This window comes from Scyliorhinus torazame, chromosome 2 (assembly GCF_047496885.1).
Source record: "Scyliorhinus torazame isolate Kashiwa2021f chromosome 2, sScyTor2.1, whole genome shotgun sequence".
NCBI classification, from domain to species: Eukaryota; Metazoa; Chordata; class Chondrichthyes; order Carcharhiniformes; family Scyliorhinidae; genus Scyliorhinus; species Scyliorhinus torazame.
The window spans coordinates 236580082-236602562 of record NC_092708.1 but is presented as its reverse complement, the minus strand read 5'-3'; the positions used below and the strand labels follow the sequence as shown (position 1 = coordinate 236602562).

At 45.2% G+C, this 22481-nt stretch overlaps 1 protein-coding gene across 16 annotated transcripts in view; it reads left to right on the top strand.

Annotated features, from left to right (window-relative positions):
- The window catches only part of LOC140396543 (gephyrin), a 799798-nt gene that overhangs the window by 695022 nt on the left and 82295 nt on the right, over positions 1 to 22481 (top strand). For all 16 annotated transcript variants that reach the window (XM_072485332.1, XM_072485277.1, XM_072485374.1 and 13 more), the window contains 2 exons: positions 5287 to 5440; positions 7980 to 8101. In XM_072485332.1, coding sequence (XP_072341433.1) covers positions 5287 to 5440; positions 7980 to 8101 — 276 coding nt within the window. The remainder of the gene's footprint in view (positions 1 to 5286; positions 5441 to 7979; positions 8102 to 22481) is intronic.

The window sequence follows — 22481 nt, the reverse complement described above, 5'->3', positions numbered from 1 at the left end:
GTGGATTGGCCATGATAAATTGCCCTTAGTGTCCAAAATTGCCCTTAGTGTTGGGTGGGGTTACTGGGTGATGGGGATAGGGTGGAGGTGTGGACCTTGGGTAGGGTGCTCTTTCCAAGAGCCGGTGCAGACTCGATGGGCCGAATGGCCTCCTTCTGCACTGTAAATTCTATGAAAGGAAGGCAGCTCCTTCCCATAAAGGGCATTAGTAAACCAGATTTTTTTTTTAAATTATATCAATTTTAGCTTCATGATCACCATGCTTTCAATTCCAAAGATAATTGAATTTAAATTCCACCAGCTGCCATGGTGAGATTTGAACTCTGGAGCATGAGGCTTGGCATCTGAATTGCCAGTCCTGTGACATTACCAGTGCACCTCCATCTCCTCTAATGGGGGGTATAATATCATATGGTCACTGATTTTTGCAGCCACCGGGAAGAAGATTCTCTACAAAGCCTGTCTAAAAGTCATCACCAACCTTAATGTCTTCACCTCTAACTACTCACATAGTTATGCAGGAGATATTTGCAGAATCTTGCAATCTAATGCCAATGCCATGTTTTTCAGGACCAGGATTTAAGTGCACTTTGCAACTGATGACTAATTCCTGGGTCGTCTGAGGAGAGTTGAAGGTGGCACAGTGGTTAGCACTGCTGCCTCACAGTGTCAGTGGCCTGGGTTTGATTTGGACCTCGGGTGACTGTGTGCAGTTTGCAGATTCTCCTTGTGTCTGCGTAAGTTTCCTCCGGGTGCTCCGGTTTCCTTTCACAGTCCAAAGATGTGGAGGTTAGGTGCATTGGCCATGCTAGAATTGCCCCTTAGTGTCCAAAGGTTAGTTGGGGTTGTTATGTTCTATGTTGTGGCCGTGGTTAGGATCTACACAGAAAATCTAGTTGTTTGAATAGTAAGAGAGTTTGTTAACAAGATGAACACGTGAAAAGATAACTAACAAATTATAATACAAACGGTGACTAATAATTGAATTCAGTGAATTCTCCTGGAGCTACTTCTAGTGCCACTGTCCTCTAGTACCACTTGCTACCAACTGCCGAATCTCTCCAGTCACATGGTGGATCTCTATCGCCACCTGCAGTTCCAAGGTCATACCGATAGCTATATACATTGATAGATAACTATATACATTGATGCACACATGCATATCACCACAGGGGTTACAGGGATGGGGTGGGGGGATTGGCCTAGGCAGGGAACTCTTTCAGAGGGTTGGTGCAGACTCGATGGATGGAGTGGCCTCCTTCTGCATTGTAGGGATTATATGATTAGGTCAACTGGGCCTGTATTCACTTGAGGTAAGAAGAATGAAAGAGGGTCTAATTGAAATGTATAAAATTCTGACAGGCCTGGACATAGTGGATACAGGGATGATGTTTCCTCTGGCTAGGGGGTGGGGGTACGGGGCAAATCAAGGGGCCACAGTCTCAGGATACGGGGTAGGCCATTTATGATAGGACTGAGGTAAGAAAAAAGTTCTTCACTCAGTGGGTGGAGAACCTGTGGAATCCCCTGTGGAACCACAAAGGGCCGCGGAGGCCAAATCACTGAATATATTTGAGAAGGAAATAGATAGACTCGTAGACTCCAAAGACGTCAAGGGGTACGGGGAGAACGGGGAATATATGGCATGGAGATAGAGGATCAGCCATGATTGTATTGAATGGCGGCGCAGGCTCAAAGGGCCAAATGACCTACTCCTATTTTCTATGTTTCTATGACACTAGTCAAACTGAGCATGTGTTTGGCCTTGCATCTCTGTCTAGCTTTGCACTGATCCAGGGAGTCGTCAGCTGCACCTGTGACAATCAGCACCACTCCAAATAGGCCTGGAGTCTTCACCAACTATACGGGCCTCCGCTCCAATGTGAAGCTTGTGTTCAGCCACAGTGATTTCATCGTACTTGTTTGTGGGAGATTCCCAGGGACTTGACATTATGTTTTTGTCCTATACCAGTGCACCGTCCCTGAGATCTTTGTATCTAAAAGCAGATTTAGTGGCTGGCTGCTTTGGACTACCCACTGATAATGCATGTTAAGAACCCAGGCAATGGTAATCAGAAACAGTACAATCAAAGCCACCTGACCACTAGAGCTGTCATTGAGCAGGCAGTAAGAATGCCGAAGATGTGATTTAGGTGCCTGAACAGACTGGGGAAACCCTTGGGCATGCATTGGCTTGGGTATCAAGAATGATTGTGATGTGGTCCGTTCAGAGAGGGATGGGTGTGACTAAGGAAATCTGGGAGGATTTTTATTTGCATCCCTACATTAAACTGTTGGTCATTCAGCAGTAACCAAATCAGGTAAACAGAAAAAATCTACAATTTGTGTTAGTGGTCACAGAAAAACTTGTTGAGGAAATTACCTTGAAAATTTGCGCTCTTAATTTTCTATAACATCTTATTTTAAAAATGCCCAGTAAACAAAATATATGTCATAAATATTTTCCCTAGAATTTTAGCACCAAATTGTCTCATTACTAACTTTCACCTGGAATCAATTTAATAGAATCCCTACCGTGTAGAAGGAAGCCATTCGGCTCATCGAGTTTGCACCAACCCTCAGAGAGCGCACCCTACCTAGGCCCATGCCCCCACCTTATCCCCGTAACCCAGTAACCCCACATAAATTCCACAGAGACAGTCACCCAAGGCTTGAAATTGAACCCGAGGACTTGGTGTTGTGATGCAGCAGTGCTAATCACTTGGCCAGCATGCCGCCCTTTGCTGCTGTTAACATTGCAAGGAACATGGGCACTATAAGAATAGATTTTAACGCATTGGATCTGTATACACTTTTAATGTCAGCTTAGGTATAATTGTTGTGGCTCTTTAATGGGGTTGTTTGTGATCTTGACTTTAGATACTGCTGGAGGCAAGGCTGCTGGCAAACTTTACCTTTTATTGAACATAATGCTAACTATTTACAGTACAGGCTTCGCACAAGGCTCTACATGGCGCTATCTCTCTTTGTGTTTTTGTCATGTGATTTTATTCACTGATGATGCAGCCTGTGTATTTACATATTTAACATTAACTCTTTATACTGCATCAACTTGTTCACGATAATTTTCAATATCCACATTTATAATGCAGACTGACCTGAAATGATATCCTCACCCCAGGAGAGCTTCAGCTTTGCCCAGCTCTCATGCCTGTGCGTTGCTTCTCCACCTCCCAAAACGCTGGAACATTTGATCCCACTCATGACAGGATCGAGAACCAGAGAGCATAGATTCAAAGTAATTAGCAAAAGAAGCAAAAACAATATGGAAAAAACCTTCTCACCCAGTGAGTGGTTACGGTCAGGAATTCACTGCCCGAGAGTGTGGTGTTATCTGAAAAGGAAGAATGTGCAGAGATGCAGGGAGAAGGCGGGAGAATGTCACCATGTGAATTGCTCATTTGCAGAGCCAGTGTAGACACAATGGGCTGAATGGCCTCCTTCTGTGCTGTAACAATAAATAACAGTGCAAAACCAGCAGTGTAAAACTACCTTTGAAATACTCCTAAAACATAAACTTTTGGTCATCTGTCCTATTATCTATGTTTGTGGCTCAATGTCAGTTTTGTTTGATAAAGCTCCTGCACGGTGCTTTGAAGAGGCCTTGTGGCACATTGGGTAGCATCCCTGCCTCTGAGCTAGGAGCTCTGGTTTCGAGTCCCACCCAGGACTTGATGGCCAAGGAAGCTGCTTCATAACACGGCCAAACAGGTCGAGTGTCAACCTGCAAAATCCTTCCAACACACCAGTGGCTGGCAGTAAGAGTGGGAGAGACCCCTGGTCAGCCACGTTTAATGTGGAGTGGCACCCCCTCAAGCTATAAGCCCCTGGTGACTGACTCGTGACCGGAATTACTAGCAATGGAAATAGGCAAAAGTCTGCCTTAGTGCACCACAAGGTGTGAGAATAGAATTGGAATGGAACAGTACTTTTGGGCATTCTACAGTCCCACAGTATGGGGAGATCATTCTTCCAATCTCTCACTTTTGTACATATTCTCTGCTCATGGCCTTTGACATAATCAGTTCATTGCTATATTATTCACATTGCTATATTATTCACATTGCTATATTATCCACATTGCTGTATTATCCACATTGCAATATTATCCACATTGCTATATTATCCACATTGCAATATTATCCACATTGCTATATTATCCACATTGCTATATTATCCACATTGCTATATTATCCACATTGCTGTATTATCCACATTCCAATATTATCCACATTGCTATATTATCCACATTGCAATATTATCCACATTGCTATATTATCCACATTGCTATATTATCCACATTGCTATATTATCCACATTATTATATTATCCACATTGCTTGAAATTTTGGATAATTTTCCTTTCAGTCAACCTTTCTCCACAGTGACAAGTTAACTTTTCTCAATCTCTCCCCGAGACTTCCTGTAATTATTCTTGTTGCACTTTATTGAGAAACGATCCCAATCAGTTAGACTATTCCTGTTTATCCCCGACAACTCTATATCTGACAAATGGCACTGAAATGTTCCCATCCCCAGTGGCATCAATTACAATGGTTCTGCTTAAATCGTATTAAACGAACCAACTATTTTGAGCACTTCAAGCAGCCATTCATGGTCGTAGTCCACTGCTGTTCGCGCTGCAGATCTGACTTGATGTATTTGAATCACCTGCTCATTGAAGGTTAATTTCTGAAAAGATTCATAAATGTGACAGCGTTTGGCAACTTTGGAATTGGCGAGGGCATTTCAAAGGCAACAACAACCACAATCTAATTGTAATAAGAAAAGCAGATGATTGTGCAAACAAAGGAGCAAATATAAAATTAGCCGTTTAAATCTATATAAACCTAAATGTGTGATTCCTGTAATGCTATTGTTGTGCATTTGAATCACCTCCTTGTTATATGTTAATTCCTGAAAGATACTACAAGTTCCAAAGAAAAATAATATTGGCCTTGAAATATTAATTCTGTTTCTCTCTCCACAGTTGCTGTCAGACCTGCTGAGTTTTTCCAGGACTTTGTTTTATTTCTTCATATCTTTCTTTGTTAATATGATACAACATTACCCAATGTGGGAATCACAATAAAATATGTTGGAAAAATAAAGAACTTTGTCTTCAATAAAATTCAGGACTATGAATAAGTTGTGACAATGATTGGTTAAATACATTTTTATTCTGATTACTGTCGATCGCTTCTTTAAAAATTCTGAATTGCTCTTGGAATCTGACGACTCTTATTTTCCCCCTTCTTTTTCTTAGACCAATCGGCCATGACATCAAAAGAGGAGAATGCGTTCTGGCAAAAGGTACCCACATGGGGCCTTCTGAGATTGGTCTTCTGGCAACAGTTGGGGTAACTGAAGTTGAAGTTCACAAATTTCCTGTGGTTGCAGTGATGTCCACAGGAAATGAAGTAAGCTGTGGTTCCTCTGATTCTGGGGTTGGGGAGGATGTTCTAACTCTATGTGTGTATGAGTTTAAATGCAGAACACAAGGGATCCTTTTAATCTTAATCAAATGACCAACCAAGTTAGACTGGTTGATTTAATAGACTAGGTGTAGTGATGTCAGCTCAGAGTTATAAAATAGAAACCCAACCAGAGTTTATATGATTGGGCAATGTAAGGAGAGGGGGAAACTATCCCCGGTTCTTATCAGTTGGCCCCCTGCTTATTCTATATTTCTTTGCACCCGCGAACAGTTTAAAAGTGACCGCAATTTCACACTTTTGCACATGCGCCACCCAAATTTTATTTTAGAGCTAGCAATTAAATACAGTAAGATAAAAGCAAAATGCTGGAGATCTGAAAGAGAGATAGAAACTTCTAGCAGCATCTGTAGAGAGAGAAACAGTAAATGGGTGAGATTTCTAGATCGTTCCCACTGCAGGATCAATAAATCCAAGATTAATCCATTATTTCACATGCAAGTCAAATAAATATATTGAAAATTTTGTATAAATTTCAGTACCAGACTTTATTGGTTTATCAGCACAGTAGCACAGTGAGGCAGCACAGTGGTTAGCACAGTTGCTTCACAGCTCCAGGGTCCCAGGTTCGATTACTGGCTTGGTCACTGCCTGTGCGGAGTCTGCACGTTCTCCCCGTGTGTGCGTGGGTTTCCTCCGGGTACTCCGGTTTCCTCCCACAGTCCAAAGATGTGCAGGTCAGGTGGATTGGCCATGCTAAATTGCCCTTAGTGTCCAAAAATGGTTAGGTGGAGTTACTGGGTTACGGGGATGGGGTGGAGGCGTGAACCTAAGTAGGGTGCTCTTTCCAAGGGCTGGTGCAGACCCGATGGGCTGAATAACCTCCTTTTGCACTGTAAATTCTATGATTCTATAACCAAAATTTCCATCCAGTCTTTCCTCATAACTCAGACTTCTAATAGTATGGTCAGCGTGGTGATGTTTCTCTGCATTGCTTCCAACACTTGAATGTCTCATTGACTAGACCTCAAGGCGTTTTGTTTTTATTTATTCTTTCATGAGATGCGGGCATTGCTGGCAAGGCCTTAATTGCCCTTAAACAGAGTGGCTTCTCTCACCAGAGTAGATTTCCTTCCCTAAAGGACATCAATGAGCGAGATGCTTTTTTATGACAATCAATATTGGTAAGACAGTCAGCATTAGTGAGACTAGCTTTTCAATTCCAGATTATTAATTAAATTTAAATTCCAGCAGCTGTACTGGGCCTCTGGATTACGATTCAAGTGACATTACCATTCTACCATTGTCTCTCCCAAAATCGAGACAGTAGTCTAGCCAGAGACCTATAATCTAGCCAGAGCACTATCTGGTTTGACGATAACTTGCAATCTACTATTTTGGCTATTACAGTTCAATACTGTCTTGTCTTAATATTGCTGAAAGGAGAGACATTTGACACTTTGCACTCATCAGGACAACTGCAAGATGCCAAATTTCAGGCAATCACAACAATTTATACTACAGGAAAAAAGGGTGCAAATTCGTTGACAAGTCAACTGATAGGGGCGGCATGATGGCACAGTGGTTAGCACTGCTGCCTCACAATGCTGAGGACCCGGGTTTTATCCCAGCCCCAGGTAACTGTCCGTGTGGAATTTGCACGTCTCCCCGTGTCTGTGTGGGGCTCACCGGCACAACCGAAAGATGTGCAGCGTAGGTGGATTGGCAACGCTAAATTGTCCCTCAATTGGAATTTTTAAAAAAAAATTTAAACAAGTCAACTGATTGGCTGAGGCATTGACATGGGAAAAGCAACAGGGAATTATAGGCTCCCCAGATCCAGCATGATTCAAAAAAGGCTTTAAAATGTTCATTTTGTTTTCAGAGAATGACTCCCTGTGAATGAATGTGTGTCATTTCCAGCAAGTGTAAATGAGCCACCTTACGAACTGGTTGTCCGTGTAGCTATTTGCGCACTCGGGATTGTTCAGCAAGTGCTGCCCAATTGTGGAATCACATCTAACCGTAGATGTTTCATTTTGGATTTTGCAAGCGCGGGCTGGTTGAGTACAGCCTGTACTCTGCCTATTACAAACACCTGAAGGAACATGTTTTGTTTGATTCGCTCAGCCAGCCGTTGTAATGTACAGCCTAAGTCGGAGTACAGATCGTCATAGCCAGTTTATCAAGTTATGGAATTGTGTGTTCTTTGAAGTTATTACCATCTTATTCATTACAGTACATTTCTTGGGGAAGTGCCCTCCATCTAAGATCTAGAAAGGGAGGGAAACTTGCCTGATGTCTTGGTGTGTACAATTTCTGAAAGTGGCATTGCCTTCATTAGCTTTGGGCTTTTTATTTGTGTGGTCAATATTTCCGAGATGGGTATTTTGACCATTCTGGTATTCCTCCTTAGTTTCCTTTTCAGAGAAAAAATGATTTATCCAGTAATGTGTGACCAGCTTATCAACTAACTGCAGTACTGATGGGTTGATAATTTAATCTGTATGATTTTATCCTACAGCTCCTGAACCCTGAGGATGAACTAACACCAGGAAAGATACGGGACAGCAATCGTTCAACCCTTCTCGCGACAATTCAGGAACATGGATACCCAACCATTAACCTGGGAATTGTTGGAGATAAGTAAGAACTGTTGTACATTATAGTGAATCCTTTTTAAAAACTAATTGTGTTTATTAATCAATATACTCCTCGCAGGTTTAACAGACGTCAGCTTTTCTCACCTTGTTACGAGTTGACCGATAACACATTTGGGACATTTTTTTTCATAAATTATGCTGTTAACTCCTTCTGCCACTTTCAACCGATCAGTGAATTTGTTCATCTAAATTTCCATCTACTGTTTTAAAATATTTAAGAGGTCAGTGAAAACTTTAAAATAATCCAGGTCGGAATTTGGAGCTTTAAATTTAACAGTGCGTGAACAAGTATGTATGGAGCATGAGCAGTTCCATCTTTCTTTCTCGTTTGTAGTCCGAATGATAAAATAGGTATACAGTGAAGATGATGGTTTATCAATTTACTTTTTGTGGTAGAAACCTGATGACATGAATTGGTTAGGGGAATATTTGCTGGTTACTCTTGTTGCCATGTATCAACCGTAAATTCTTCAAATTGGCAATCCGCATTTCAAACCGCACATCAGCTTGTCAGTATTTCGGAGCAGTGTCAGCCATTCAGATGATTTGGAGGTCAGCATTGGGTACCTCAGAAATGATCAGATTTGCCAGTTACTTTGAAAGGGTGCACACCTCTTATAGTCCTGAGGAATGCCATTGCAATGCTTACATGTTCACTATTCGTGTCAACTATAATTTCTGGCCTCTTCACATCCAACTAAAACTGCATAGCAGGTTCACACATATCAGCCAGTGTTTGGATGGGACCTTAATCAAAACTTTGTTCTCAGGTTTCAATGATACTACCTTCGTCAAGATGTTTGCCAATGCCTCAGTGGACCACGGAGAGGCTGACGACGATCCCTTACCCGACTTCTGCCATGTATAATACTTGCTGGGCATTCCCTTTATGACGGGACTCTATCCCATCAAGCTAAATGAATTTCCCCCCCAAACATGGTCCATAAAAAGGAGCCAGCGCATGTGCAAACTGACTGCTCACCTCATAGTTGCCACCGACTATGCATACAGATGGATTAGCCATGCTAAATTGCCCCTTAGTGTCCAAAGATGTGCAGTTTAGGTGGATTGGCCATGCGCGGGGTTACAGGGATAGGGCGGGGGAGTAGGCCTAGGTAGAGTGCCCTATCAAAGGGTCAGTGCAGACTCGATGGGCCAAATGGCTTCCTTCCATACTTTAGGCATTCTATATGTTATGGATTCTAGAAGACTATTTGGCCCACCTCATTCTTTCATCCAGATGCCCTCCAATTCCCCCATTTTATATCTGATTACCATTGAAGTGATTCCATGGATTTTGCCTTCACTGCTTCCCGCCGCCCCCCCCCCCCCCCCCCCCCATTCCATGTGTTGATCACTCCTTGTGTGAGGAAGAATTTCCTGATAAATCCTTCAACTGGCTTAACCCTGTATCCCTTCATCGTACTCTTTAACAGTTTTGTTTTCAAGTAATGTTTTGGAGTTACATTTTCCATACAATTTACAATCTTGTACATCTCCGTAAGATCATGGGTGCAATTCACCCAAAAAATGACTACGAGCGCGATTCTCCCAAAAGGGAACAAAGACCCCTAGTGAGCGCGTTCAGCCGCGTGTTTGCCGTCACTCGCAGGGCCGAGAAACAAATGGCTATTCAACGCGACTCGCATTGAATAAGGGGCTTGAACAGGAAATGTGTGGCCCATACAGCACATGGCACTATTTTGTACAGTGGGAGCTCCACATTGTAGCAAGAGATCGGGACACCTTTTGAAAAGGACATCCCGATCTCTAAGACTTCCGAAACAAATCCTGACCGACCCCCCAAACCCAAATGCAATATGGGAGGTTCCCCCCCGCCCCGACCCTCCTCAACACTCATGTCAGGCAACCCCGACCCGATCGTGCACAGATAATGCAAGCCTGGCATTCTGGTAGTGCCCAGCTGACATCCTGGCAGTGCCACGCTAGCACCCAGGTGGCACTGTCAGTGTGGCACTGCCATGATGTCCAGGTGGCACAAGCAGTGCCAGGGCACCACCCTTCCCAAATGACATGCAGCTGGAGGCCTTAAATCTCCGAGGAGACCCCCACGAGTTCCGTTCCATCTGGCTCCTGTTTGCACAGTGCTAAACGGCGTGCACCAGAAGTCTCCGAGGCGAAGGGAATGAATCCCAAAGCATCAGGTACCTCGGGAATCTGCACATTAGAGTGAGATAACTGTCAAAAAGTGATCCCACCCACAATGAGCAAGATTTACATCACAACATCTCCCGAGATTGTGTTGGATCTCGTGAGGTATTGTGAGCTGGATAGGTCCCTGGAGTGGGGTCTCCCGGCAGTTCTCAGCCATGTGTGCCTCGCCGAGCTGCTTTTCGGGTTCAGCGTGGCCATTGGGTCGCGCCCTTAGAATTTTTTTCTGAGTGCTGAAGTAAAGACGCCAGCAAGACTGGCTCCTCAGAGATTGAGCCACCATTTTGAAGGGTGCCCAGATCTCAAAGTTAGATTGTGGGTCCCCCACAACCCCACCCACAGGCATCATGACCCCCTCAGACATGGGCAATGCCCCTAACCCTCAAACCTAGAAGGGCTATCTATCCCCATCATTAAAAGTCCGTGTGCTCCCCCACACCTCCAAGACGTGAGTGTGCCCGGCCCCACATCATCCATCGAGGCATCGTCACACCCCCTCCCGGAAGTGAGCTTACCCCACCATGGGGTCACTGAGGGCCCCCCACCTTTAAGGCCCCCACTTTCACTCTCCCACCCTTAGCCCCTCCCTTCATAACCCCTTCTCCTCCGCTTTCATTGGCCCCCCTGAGGCCCAGCTCCTTGGCATTGCCCATTGGTATCTGGACACTGCCCCCTGGCACCTGGGCAGTGTTAACCTGGCATCCCTGCAGTGCCAGGGCCCTCTAAACCCCTCTGGCTTGGCCATCACAACTGGTTTGCAGTTTTGAAGACCATTAGCAATTCACATCGACGTCAGGCCTCGCCAGTGAATACCGGGAGCCAGCCATTTTAATATTTAAATTAGTTTAATTATTAATTTAAATATGCGACCTGGATCACGCCCTCGCTGGGCATGATCCAGATCATGTCGGGTGTAGTGGGTTGGGTTTATCGCGTGCAGCTCGGTGCCCGGTACGAAACCCATTTTTGGCCTCCCCATTATGCACCCAACGTATCGTGATCGGCGCCGGGCACAACATGGTGGGAAAATCGCACCCTACGTCTAAACATCCGAAGCCCAAATCCCCAACTTTTCCTCATTTAAAAAAAATCTTTTTATTTGTCACATTTTCATCATTTTCACCATACAAACAAAGAAACAACAGCAAAAACGACCCCACCAATATGCAGACTAAAACATCGACTCGCAAGTTCAAAACAAGTTAAAAACAAAAAGCAAACAACAAACCAACCCCCCCCTCCCTTCCTCCTCCCCCCTTAATGTTCAACGGCAACCAACTCCCAAAAGTGCTTGATAAACAAATCCCATGAATTGTAGAGCCCCTCCTTCCCCCTCCCCCCCTAGCTCAAGCTTCACTTTCTCCAGGGTCAAAAATTCCAGCAGGTCTCCGCCCTCCAGCCCGGCTGCTGACAGTATGTCCTCCAACAGCGAGGGAGCCGGCACTATCAGGAAGGCCAGGAACTCATTCCTCGCAAAATCTTCAACTTGTACATACCTAAACCCTTCCTCCTGCACCATCCTGTACTTCTCTCCCAGCTCCTCCAACCTCGCAAATTGTCCCTCCCCAGGAACAGATCCTTTACTGCCCTAATCCCCCTCTCCTCCCACCTCCAAAACCTCGCATCCAGCCTCCCTGGCTTCAACCTATGGTTCCCCCTAATCGGCATCCTCCCCAACTCGGCCCCCAGCTTAAAGTGCTGCCTAAACTGCCTCCAGATCTTCAGAGTTGCCACCACCACCGGACTCGCCGAATGCTTGCCGGGACGATCAGGAGCGGCGCCATTGCCAGCGCCCTCAACCCTGACCCCCTGCATGAGCCCTCCTCCACCTTAACCCGCTGGGACTCACTCTCTCTCCCTCCCCCCCCCACCCCACTCCCCCTCCATGACCCAGCCCCAGAAAACCGCCATCAAAAAACCCAACTCCCAACCATTCCCATCCCTCATACAAAACAAATTAACATCCTTAAACAGCAAACAAGAAATGAAACGATGTACAGCATTTCACCCCCTTTCCCTCAGTCCAAATCCAAATCCCAGTCCCATTTCTCATTTCCATCCCAGTCCTTCAGTTGCCCCCACCATCTCAAAGTAGAAGTCCTTTGAGTTGTAGGTCTCCCTCAGCTTTGCCGAGTAAACCACGTTGAACCTCACACCATTGCTGTAGAGTGCCACCTTCACCTAACTGAAGGCCGCCCGCCTTCTCGCCTACTCCATGGTTAGGTTCTGGTATATACGTATACCAACTCCTTCCCACTGCACCTCACACCTCTTTTTCACCTAACTCAGGATCTTCTTCTTAACGTGGCTCTTATGAAAACAAATTATCACTGCCCTTGGCGGCTCATTTGTCTTTGACTTGGGCCTGAGTGACTGTTGAGCCCTGTCCAGTTCATACTCGGAGAGTTCCTCCCCCTCCCCCAGCAACTCCGTCAGCATCCTCGCAAAGTACTCAGTCGGCCTCGGGCCCTCCACCCCCTCGGGCAAGCCCACTATTCTCAAGTTCTGTCGCCTCGACCTGTCCTCCAGGTCCTTCACTTTGGCTCTCAGTCCTTTGTTGACCTCCACCACTCTCCGCAGCGCCTCACCCATCGAGATGAACTGGTCACTGTGTTGCGACAGAGTCCCCTCCACCACCTTCAACTTCTCTCCTTGCTCCTGTACCTCGGCCGATGTGTGCAACACCGTGGCTTTCACCAGGGCTATCACCTCCTCCACCAACTCCTTCATTGCTACCATCATCTCTTTCCGCATCACCTCCATATCCTTGACGAACTGCTTTTCAAACTCTCCAGCCGTCACCTCGGTCATCTTCTCCACTGTGAAGGATGTGGCGCGACCCAGCCTCCGCGATCTTTCCTGCAGCCGGGCTGAGCCGTTCGCCCAATGATGAACCTTCGCTCACGGCCTTGCTCCTGACACTTTTTTCTGATTCTTCAACAATCCTCTCCTTCCTTATGTCTTCCTTTATGTCTTATGGATTCAGATTTTTGGATAACTGGGGCTCTTTCTGGGGAAAGTGGGACCTCTACAGACAGGATGGTCTACATCTGAACCTGAGGGGCACAAATATCCTGGGGGGGAGATTTGTTAGTGCTCTTTGGGGGGGTTTAAACTAATGCAGCAGGGGCATGGGAACCTGGATTGTAGTTTTAGGGTAAGGGAGAATGAGAGTATAGAGGTCAGGAGCACAGATTTGACGTCGCAGGAGGGGGCCAGTGTTCAGGTAGGTGGTTTGAAGTGTGTCTACTTCAATGCCAGGACAAGGTAGGGGAACTGGCAGCGTGGGTTGGTACCTGGGACTTCGATGTTGTGGCCATTTCGGAGACATGGATGGAGCAGGGACAGGAATGGATGTTGCAGGTTCCGGGGTTTAGGTGTTTTAGTAAGCTCAGAGAAGGAGGCAAAAGAGGGGGAGGTGTGGCGCTGCTAGTCAAGAGCAGTATTACGGTGGCGGAGAGGATGCTAGATGGGGACTCTTCTTCCGAGGTAGTATGGGCTGAAGTTAGAAACAGGAAAGGAGAGGTCACCCTGTTGGGAGTTTTTTATAGGCCTCCTAATAGTTCTAGGGATGTAGAGGAAAGGATGGCGAAGATGATTCTGGATATGAGCGAAAGTAACAGGGTAGTTATTATGGGAGACTTTAACTTTCCAAATATTGACTGGAAAAGATATAGTTCGAGTACAATAGATGGGTCGTTTTTTGTACAGTGTGTGCAGGAGGGTTTCCTGAAACAATATGTTGACAGGCCAACAAGAGGCGAGGCCACGTTGGATTTGGTTTTGGGTAATGAACCAGGCCAGGTGTTGGATTTGGAGGTAGGAGAGCACTTTGGGGACAGTGACCACAATTCGGTGAAGTTTACGTTAATGATGGAAAGGGATAAGTATACACCGCAGGGCAAGAGTTATAGCTGGGGGAAGGGCAATTATGATGCCATTAGACGTGACTTGGGGGGGATAAGGTGGAGAAGTAGGCTGCAAGTGTTGGGCACACTGGATAAGTGGGGCTTGTTCAAGGATCAGCTACTGCGTGTTCTTGATAAGTATGTACCGGTCAGACAGGGAGGAAGGCGTCGAGCGAGGGAACTGTGGTTTACTAAGGAAGTGGAATCTCTTGTTAAGAGGAAGAAGGAGGCCTATGTGAAGATGAAGTGTGAAGTTTCGGTTGGGGCGATGGATAGTTACAAGGTAGCGAGGAAGGATCTAAAGAGAGAGCTAAGACGAGCAAGGAGGGGACATGAGAAGTATTTGGCAGGAAGGATCAAGGAAAACCCAAAAGCTTTCTATAGGTATGTCAGGAATAAGCGAATGACTAGGGAAAGAGTAGGACCAGTCAAGGACAGGGATGGGAAATTGTGTGTGGAGTCTGAAGAGATAGGCGAGATACTAAATGAATATTTTTCGTCAGTATTCACTCAGGAAAAAGATAATGTTGTGGAGGAGAATGCTGAGCCCCAGGCTAATAGAATAGATGGCATTGAGGTACGTAGGGAAGAGGTGTTGGCAATTCTGGACAGGCTGAAAATAGATAAGTCCCCGGGACCTGATGGGATTTATCCTAGGATTCTATGGGAGGCCAGGGAAGAGATTGCTGGACCTTTGGCTTTGATTTTTATGTCATCATTGGCTACAGGAATAGTGCCAGAGGACTGGAGGACAGCAAATGTGGTCCCTTTGTTCAAAAAGGGGAGCAGAGACAACCCCGGCAACTATAGACCGGTGAGCCTCACGTCTGTAGTGGGTAAAGTCTTGGAGGGGATTATAAGAGACAAGATTTATAATCATCTAGATAGGAATAATATGATCAGGGATAGTCAGCATGGCTTTGTGAAGGGTAGGTCATGCCTCACAAACCTTATTGAGTTCTTTGAGAAGGTGACTGAACAGGTAGATGAGGGTAGAGCAGTTGATGTGGTGTATATGGATTTCAGCAAAGCGTTTGATAAGGTTCCCCACGGTAGGCTATTGCAAAAAATACGGAGGCTGGGGATTGAGGGTGATTTAGAGATGTGGATCAGAAATTGGCTAGCTGAAAGAAGACAGAGGGTGGTGGTTGATGGGAAATGTTCAGAATGGAGTACAGTCACAAGTGGAGTACCACAAGGATCTGTTCTGGGGCCGTTGCTGTTTGTCATTTTTATCAATGACCTAAAGGAAGGCGCAGAAGGGTGGGTGAGTAAATTTGCAGACGATACTAAAGTCGGTGGTGTTGTCGATAGTGTGGAAGGATGTAGCAGGTTACAGAGGGATATAGATAAGCTGCAGAGCTGGGCTGAGAGGTGGCAAATGGAGTTTAATGTAGAGAAGTGTGAGGTGATTCACTTTGGAAGGAATAACAGGAATGCGGAATATTTGGCTAATGGTAAAGTTCTTGAAAGTGTGGATGAGCAGAGGGATCTAGGTGTCCATGTACATAGATCCCTGAAAGTTGCCACCCAGGTTGATAGGGTTGTGAAGAAGGCCTATGGAGTGTTGGCCTTTATTGGTAGAGGGATTGAGTTCCGGAGTCGGGAGGTCATGTTGCAGCTGTACAGAACTCTGGTACGGCCGCATTTGGAGTATTGCGTACAGTTCTGGTCACCGCATTATAGGAAGGACGTGGAGGCTTTGGAGCGGGTGCAGAGGAGATTTACCAGGATGTTGCCTGGTATGGAGGGAAAATCTTATGAGGAAAGGCTGACGGACTTGAGGTTGTTTTCGTTGGAGAGAAGAAGGTTAAGAGGAGACTTAATAGAGGCATACAAAATGATCAGGGGGTTGGATAGGGTGGACAGTGAGAGCCTTCTCCCGCGGATGGATATGGCTGGCACGAGGGGACATAACTTTAAACTGAGGGGTAATAGATATAGGACAGAGGTCAGAGGTAGGTTCTTTACGCAAGGAGTAGTGAGGCCGTGGAATGCCCTACCTGCTACAGTAGTGAACTCGCCAACATTGAGGGCATTTAAAAGTTTATTGGATAAACATATGGATGATAATGGCATAGTGTAGGTTAGATGGCTTTTGTTTCGGTGCAACATCGTGGGCCGAAGGGCCTGTACTGCGCTGTATTGTTCTATGTTCTATGTTCCTGCACCAGTTCATTCATAAACTGCCCGTGGGACCGAGCATAAAATTCCCCAAAACCGAGCCTCAAGCAGGAGCTACCCAATGTGCGACTTCCATCTACATGCTGCCACCGGAAGTCACCCAGCTTTTCCTTATAACTCAAGACTTCTAACACTAGGGATCAGCCTCATGCTTCTTCTCTACATTGCCTACATTTATGTCTCATCAACACTAATCATTTATGTCTCATCAACACTAAAGATGTTGCCTAACATAGCATGTATAGTTTGATCATGAATTGATCTTAATGTCCAAATTGCCCTTGGTGTTGGGTGGAGGTGTTGAGTTTGGGTAGGGTGCTCTTTCCAAGAGCCGGTGCAGACTCAAAGGGCCGAATGGCCTCCTTCTGCACTGTAAATTCAATGATAATCTATGATTAATCTAGGACAAAGGTTCGGCACAACATCGTGGGCCTAAGGGCCTGTTTTGTGCTGTATTTTCTATGTTCTATGTTCTATGATCTGAGAAACACTCTACCAATTTGGTTACACAGTTCTACAGGCACCCAGCGCTGCAAAGATGCACTTTGTAACTATTTTTATTTCCATATTTAAAATACCTGTAAAATACCTGTAAACATTTGAAGAATATTTGTTCTCCAGGGACAGAATCGAGATTGGTTGCATAATACTGAAAACTAAACTTTTCTCACTGCACATACTCTAGAACCCTTCAGAAAATTAATTTACCTTCAGCACTTTCACTTCTGCATTAATTTTTAAATCTACTATGGTTGCAAATGATGGCAATATGCTTCAGTTTTATTGCCCTTCAATTAAAATGATTGATTATTGGGTACATCTGCGGCTTAAGGTACGATACACTTAGTATTTAAGTAGAACTCATTCTTATCCGACTAGGTCCTGGTTTAATAAAGTGCAACTGAAGTTTCTAAAATCTTTAGAATTCTGAGGTTTCTAAAATCCTCTACCACAATGATGAAAATCAAGTCTCCATTTGCCATGTAACCATCCTGCATGTCATTCAGTCTTGAGATTCCGTACCTCTCAAGATTTCATCTACCAGTACAAAGACATTTCATAAGGGTTGGGAAGTGAGGCGATTTTTGAGCCTGCTGTACTCCTATAATATTTGTCCTGATCTCAGGGGGTTTCAGGGGAATAGGTGATTGTTGAACAGAAGCAACTCTTATCACTCACTGAAGGAATATTTCCAGTCATTATTATTCCTCTGCTGGATTTTGAATGCTGGTTTAATGCAGGGGAGGTGATGGTGACTAATGCCACTGGCCTAGTAATCCAGAGGTCCAGGTTATGCTCTGTCGGCATGGGTTCAAATCCCACCATGGCAGCTGGTGGAATTTAAAGCCACTCCCTCAAAAAGGCGTTGGAAGCAATGTCTTTGAATATTTTTATTACTTAAATGGGGAACAGCTGCAGAATTCCGAGGTGCAGAGGAATCTCGGTGTTCTATCGCGTGAGTCATAAATTTGCAGGTGCAGCAGGTAACTAAGAACGCTAATGGAATGCTGTCCTTTATTAAGAGAGGGTTTGAACACAAGAGTAGCAATGTTCTGCTTCAGTTATACAGGACATTGGTGAGACCACCATCTGCACAGTGGTTAGCACTACTGCCTCAGCACCAGAGAGCTGGGTTCGAGTCCGGCCTTGGGTGACTGTGTGGAGTTTGCACTTTCTCCCCGTGTCTGCGTGGGTTTCTTCCGGGTTCTATGGTTTCCTCCCACAGTCCAAAGATGTGCAGGTTAGGTGGATTGGCCATGCTAAATTGCCCCTTAGTGTCCAAAAGGTTAGGTGGGGTTACGGGGATGTGGTGGTGGTGGTGTGGAACTAGGTAGGGTGCTCTTTCAGAGGGTTAGTGCAGACTCGATGACCCAAATGGCTTCCTTCCACACTCTAGGGATTCTGTGATTCTACTGTGTAATTTTGGTCTCCTTATTTAAGGAAGGATGTTGATGTGTTGCAGGTGGTTCAGAGGAGGTTGGCTAGATTGACACCTGGAATGAGCAGGTTGCCTAATGAGGATAGATTGGACAGACTGGTCTTGTTTTCACTGGAATTTAGATGAGTGAGGGGTGACTTGATTGAAGTATGTAAGATCCTTTACAGTCTCGGCAAGGTGGATTGTAAAGGATATTTCTCTTGTGAGTGAGTCCAGAACTATGGACACTGTTTTAAAATCGGCACTGCCCTTTTAGGATAGCGATGAGGAGAATTTATTTTCCCTCAAAAGGTTGTGCAACTTTAGAACTCTGCCTCAGAAGGTGGTGGAGGCGGGATCATTGAATATTTTAAGGCAAGATAGATAGATTCTTGTTAGGCAAGGGAATCAAAGGTTATTGGGGGTTGATAGGAATTTGAAGTTTTAAACATGAGCAGATCAGCCATAACCTTATTGAGTGGCACAGCAGACTGGAGGGGCCGAATGGCCGACTTCTGTTCCCGTTTTGCATGTTTCCAGCATAGAAATGCAAAGTGAATCTCCCATATTTGTCAATGTACTGTGCTCTCTGTTAGTCGGTAAATTTTAACAGGCAATGAATTAATGTTGCGCTTTTTCATCTTGATAGCTGCATGATTCTTTAGTTTTGAAGATAGTGTGCGTGATCACAAAAGGATTTAAAATTGCTGATTTTTTTCTCAATTAGTTGTTACATTAATTAAATTAATTGTTAATTGTAATTTTGCTTTAAGATGAACTCAAGAACACGGCAGTTTTTGTTTCTTTTGAAGCGGTATTCACGGCCAGGAAAGATAAAATAACTTGATTAGTCGGTGAACATTGCATGCAGTGCTATATATCATTCGCTTGCTACTTCAGTTCAAAATGACTCTTTGTGCACTTTTAATTTCTTGAAAATCTATCCTTCACGGCTGCAAAATTAATCTCCAGCAAAATAGACAGAATATATACATACGGTTTGGCTTTCGAATAATTTTTTGGTTTCGTAAATCAGACACATCGATCAAGCACCTGAAAGGTAGACAAGGGGGATAGGTTATATTAATAGGGTGAGATGAAGTAAGTTTGTAGGTGGCTTGCGTGGAGTATAAACACTGGCACAGACATAATTGGCCAAAATGCCCTGTTAGTGTGCCATAAAGGTTCACGTATTTTAAAGGTTACTTCAAGTTTTACAAAATACTTGAATTTTTCAAAAGGTTTCTCATTCAGGAAGAAAGTCTTCGCTCAGTTGTAGAAAATCATCATCACACACTCCATCTCCATCGCTTGATTCTTGATTTTATCAAGCTTATCAGTAATAGTCTCCTCAGAGCTTCTATGTCTTTTTCTTCCAAACTTTAATCTTGTGCCTTGTTCCTCTTCTGCATTTTCACTGTGTCCATCAAGGCTCATTGCATCATCTACTTTTCCAATACCACTCAACATTTGGCCATCTTCAACCATTATGCTTCTAAAACCCAAGCTTATCTTTATCTGGCTACTGCTGCTTGCCTTATTTTGTCATCTTTCACCCTTTCAAACCTTAGTAGAGCCTACACTTTCAGCATCACCTTGGCCTATCATCTGAGCTTCTCATGTTGAAAAGGACCAATTACAAAGCATCATGTGCTTAAATGCACTAAACCAGGCAGTCTCAGGAAGTGGATTCTTTTCTGCAGTTCATAAATTACAAGCTTTTAAAAAATTCATTCAAGGGTTGCAGGCTTCTCTGGCTAGGCGTGCATTTATTGCCCATCCCTAACTGCCTTTGAGAAGACCATGGTGATCTGCCTCTTGAAACGTGTAAGCCTGGTTATGTCATTGAATCAATATCTTCTAGCCCCAACCTTTCAGCTGCCCAACAGGCGTTCTTTTCAATAAAGCAATAGGTCCCAGCCATTGATCATTCCTCCTACCCTTTAACAGCTCGTTCATCCCTCTCCACAGTTTCAATAACCCATTCATGATGGTGAATATATCCAGTTCCTGTCGGTTAGCCAGTTGGTGGCCTCTCTTCTCACTTTGACTGCCCATTCTGCACACTGAATGGTCTACCCTTGACTTTACATTGGCGTAAATGTAACCTATCGATTTTAAAATACACATATTTCAAGTAATGATACATTTACAACAATAGGCTGAGCAAAAATAAGTATTACTTAAAACTTTGCTTAATTGATACTGTGCAGTAGAGTATCATTGATTCTCAGATCCTGATAATCCTGACAAAATGTCAAGTGAAGCAATTTTCTTCATTCCCTTAATCCGACTTTGCAGTGAGATATTTGGACACATGGCACATGACATGGGGTTGAATACCTTCTCAATTCTCCCTACCACCCCTGCAACCCACCACCCCACCTCCTAATATCCTTCCTTCCTCTTCCTTTTCCTAAACATTGGGACTGAAAGCCCTGTAAACACCACTGCAGGCCATCAACTAGCAACCTGTAAATTGAACTAAACCTGAATTTTAAACTAAATTGCTGGAAAATACCGAAGGTTTCATAAAAGTAAATCAAAATCTTAACTGAGTGTCATTTGAAGAGCCAGAGCTTTGGGAGCCCTTGTGTTTCTTTTCATCAAAAGACCTGAGAGACAAATATCTAAATTTATGTAAAAGGATCGACCATTGAAATCAATTCCAGTTATTACATCTAGAAGTGACACTTTTTCATAATAAGCAAAATATAGACCGGACTCAAGCAGCCTGCGCTCGCAAAACCCAAAGCAAACTGATGCACGATCAATCACTACTGAAGCGAGATTGTAGTCCAATTGAAGGCTTTAATGAACAATTAGTTACCCCAGCAGCTCCGGTACAGAATGACTGCTGTGGGTGAAACACAGACTCTTATGCTCCGCCTGCTGGGCGGAACCAGCAGGCAGGTTCCACCACTCATACTACAGTATAAGGTACATCCCACCTAGGTACCGCGATACCCCTAATGTAGCCTACCACATTCACCCCCTGTTTAAAAAAGGGTCCGGTGTGGGTGATGGCCTTGCTTTTACAGTGGTAGAGGTTATAGCGGTACCCTTCGGTGCCTTTACATGCAATACACATATTTACAGACAATTATTTACAAGTTCATTTTCCAATGAAACTATCAGCCGGTCGGGGGCCCTGGTTGTCCTCTGCGATCGTCGCAATCCCGGCGGTGATGCTGGCATCGGCTCGAGCATCCGTGGCTCTGGGAGCATATCGTCTTCAGCTTCATCACATCAGGATGGGGCCAGTAGGAGGACGGATCCTCCTGGGAAGGGGGCTGTGGTGGTGTGCGCCGGTGAAAAAATGGTTGGGGTTGGGGTTGGTGGGGTGGGGGGGGGAAGGGAATCCAGCGGGGGCCAGAAGATCCCGGAGGGAGACCGTGTCTTGTTGGCCGTCAGGGTGCGCTACATAGGCGTACTCGGGGTTAGCATGGAGGAGATGTACCTTCTCGACCAGTGGATCCGACTTGTGGGCTGTACGTGTTTGCGGAGTAGGATGGGTCCGGGGGCTGCCAGCCATGTTGGAAGCGAGGTCCCCGAGGAGGACTTCCTAGAGAAGGCAAGGAGACATTCATGACGTGTTTCACTGGGAGTAGTGCACAGTAGTGATCGGATGGAGTGAATTGCATCGGGGAGGACCTCCTGCCATCGGGACACTGGGAGATTCTTGGACCATACGGCCAGTAGGACGGCCTTCCAGACCGTCCCGTTCTCCCTCTCTACCTGCCCGTTTCCCCGGGGGTTGTAACTGGTCGTCCTGCTGGAGGCAATGCCCTTGCTGAGCAGGAATTGACACAGCTCGTCACTCATGAAGGAGGACCTCCTATCGTTATGGATGTAGGCAGGGAAACCGAACAGGGTAAAGATGCTGTGGAGGGCTTTAATGACGGTGGCAGCCGTCATGTCAGGACAGGGGATGGCGAAAGGGAACCGGGAGTACTCATCAATCACATTTAAGAAATCCGTGTTGCGGTCGGTGGAGGGAAGGAGCCCTTTGAAATCCACGCTGAGGCGGTCAAAGGGGCGGGAAGCCTTCACCAGGTGCACTTTCTCTGGCCTGTAGAAGTGTGGCTTGCACTCCGCGCAGATTTGGCAGTTTCTGGTTACGGCCCTGACCTCCTCAATAGAGTAGGGCAGATTGCGGGTTTTAACAAAGTGGAAGAACC